Source organism: Cyprinodon variegatus, unplaced genomic scaffold (assembly GCF_000732505.1).
Source record: "Cyprinodon variegatus isolate N-32 unplaced genomic scaffold, C_variegatus-1.0 Scaffold945, whole genome shotgun sequence".
Classification (NCBI taxonomy): Eukaryota; Metazoa; Chordata; class Actinopteri; order Cyprinodontiformes; family Cyprinodontidae; genus Cyprinodon; species Cyprinodon variegatus.
In genome coordinates this window covers 225977-228442 of record NW_015151398.1, presented here as the reverse complement: position 1 = coordinate 228442, position 2466 = coordinate 225977, and the positions used below count along the sequence as shown (strand labels likewise).

General features: G+C 36.8%; 1 protein-coding gene across 1 annotated transcript in view; it reads right to left on the bottom strand.

The window, feature by feature from the left end:
- LOC107100203 (NAD(P)(+)--arginine ADP-ribosyltransferase 1-like) overlaps nucleotides 1–937 on the bottom strand; it is a 7837-nt gene extending 6900 nt beyond the window's left edge. The window contains exons 1-2 of the mRNA XM_015398610.1: nucleotides 879–937; nucleotides 177–229 (exon numbers count right to left, since the gene is read on the bottom strand). Of these exons, the coding sequence (XP_015254096.1) occupies nucleotides 177–229; nucleotides 879–937 (112 nt within the window). The remainder of the gene's footprint in view (nucleotides 1–176; nucleotides 230–878) is intronic.
- Between the last annotated feature and the right edge of the window lie 1529 nt (nucleotides 938–2466).

The window sequence follows — 2466 nt, the reverse complement described above, 5'->3', positions numbered from 1 at the left end:
ATCCATCCATCCAACCATCCATTTTCGAACAGGCTTAATCCCAAGTAGGGTCGCGAGGGGTGCTGGTGCCTATCTCCAACTTTCAATGGGTGAGAGGCGGGATACAACCTGGACAGGTCGCCAGTCCATCGCAGGCCTTCATATCAGTCATTACAAAAAAGGAAAGTCATCAGTACCCTGAGCCACTGCTGACGCAAATTCATCGGTGTTCCAAACATCCCTCATCCACCTGGAGAACAGAAGTTCTTTCATCCATCAGCTCTTCGTGGATTTCTCCTTGGCATTATGTATCTAATTTAACCAAAGGATAGCAGAGTAAACCACAGTGAATGAGGTGAGAGGCTGTGCATTAATCAATTACAGGGAAGATCAAATTGTGACAGTGTCAGAGAAAAAGAAATTACATTAAAGATTATGTTTTAATTAAATTTATATCCCGCTTTGTCATCTCAGGTGAAATCAGTGAAATCTATTCTCATGCAGCTTGACTTATGTGGAATAAAAGGCGCGATTCCCTGTCTGACCCTGTTAGCTGCTTCAGAGCCAGGCTGACTGACCATTGCCTTTCTGTGCTTTTACAGGCAAAAAAACAGGAGCTCAGAAGCCAACATAACACAGGCTAAAGATTTTCCTAAAATAACAGATGTCTACATCTTTGTATAAAGATGAATGGGCTGACAACAAAATCACACCTAAAATAATCAATGGAAATCAAATGAATTAACCAGTGGAGGCCTGGATTTGGAGTCACACACAAAATTAAGGTGGAAAAACACTACAGGCTGAACCAACTTTGATGTAATGTCCTTAAAACATGACGAAATGAGGCTTAGTATTGTGTGTGGCCTTCCTGTGTCTGTATGACCTCCCTACAATACCTGGACAGGCTCTTGATGAGGTGGCGGATAGTCTGCTGAGGGATCTCCTTCCCAGGCATCGCCAACTCCTGGACAGTCTTTGGTGGAATATTATTGGACTACAATTGAACACCCAGTCCGACTCAGATGAGGTATTGTTTCTCAGATAGTGTACACAAAGGAGGAAACATATTTAATCCTTAACAGAATTTATTCCTATCATGGTTAGCAAAATCATTGATATAAGTACAAATTGTAGAGTAAGATCTCATCTTCTGTCTCAGGCCCTTTTTACATCTGGACCATTCAGCTGGTGGAGCCAGCGCAAATGGCAGACAGTCTCTACATTCTTTCTAATTTGATCTAAAAGTCAGGTGTCTCCCCAAAGCCCCCAGTCAGCATCTGCATTCTGATGTTCAGTCTTTTCCTAACTGGGTACATCCAATCTCTTCAAGTAAGAGGTGAATGTTGTGTCTACCACTAGATGGTGTACTAGTATAGGAAAAGTTGGTAGGAGAAAAGTAAGATGGAGGGAAGGAATACCTGATGTGACAGTACTGCTGAACATGTTATGAATAAATGGTGTTGAGTTTATTGTCTACTTGAGCTTCTACCTCGTCATAGCTTCCAAACATAAAACTAATAGCCAATAATTTCCTCAGCATGTGAAATTGATTGCCAATCAGTGATGCTTCTTAAGTGGATAGTTTGATTTCACATAAGTTTGATTTGACTGAAGTTATATTAGTTAAACAGTTAAACAGGAAGGTACTTTTAGGTTGCTTTCAGTGCAACTAGAGGGAGAAGGGGTATGATAGATAAGTTCTACTTCTTCATACCCCTTTTCAGACAATTTACAGTAAGAAATAATCAATGACAGACATTAGGGTAAATATAATGCTTGTTAAGGGTAAACATTGTTTAGTGCATTTCTATTTATGTTCAAATTATTTAAATCAAATCGGAACAAGAAATTTAAATTAATGTTTACCATCATTTTTACCATTATTTTTATGTGATACACATTTGTTAGTATTTCTGAAATTGATTTAATTATTGTTATTATTTGATCATTTCTGAAATTTGAATTGTTTTATTTATTATTATTTGTTCTTTTGATTCATTTATATTATTTGTTAATTTGATTTATTTATTTTTGTTACTAATATTATTGTCTGAAATAAAAAAATAAAAAATATTCATTCATATTGTGTTCCATTTATTTATCTGAGCAGTGTATATTGTATGTTCTATAGTACTGTATAGCTCTCTATGCAATTTGCAGAATTTATGGCTACCCAAAGTCCCATCCCTTGTCAAAACAAATACCCTCTGTCCATTAGACTTTTGTTTTTTAGGCCTCATTGTGTCAATTGAGGGATGCCAGTTAAAGCAAAGTTTGACAAACAGAGTGAAACTCTGGCAAACAAAGAAAAATAGGGACTCCATAAAATAATGAAGAAAACAAGTAACCTGATACATCACCAACATCTTGCATAAGGCTGACTTGTTCTTTTTAATTTTGGGTATTCAAATTTTATTTTTGCAAATGGACTTAAACTCACAGCAAAGCCATGCATGCAAAGATAGTTGCTCCCAATGATTAGAA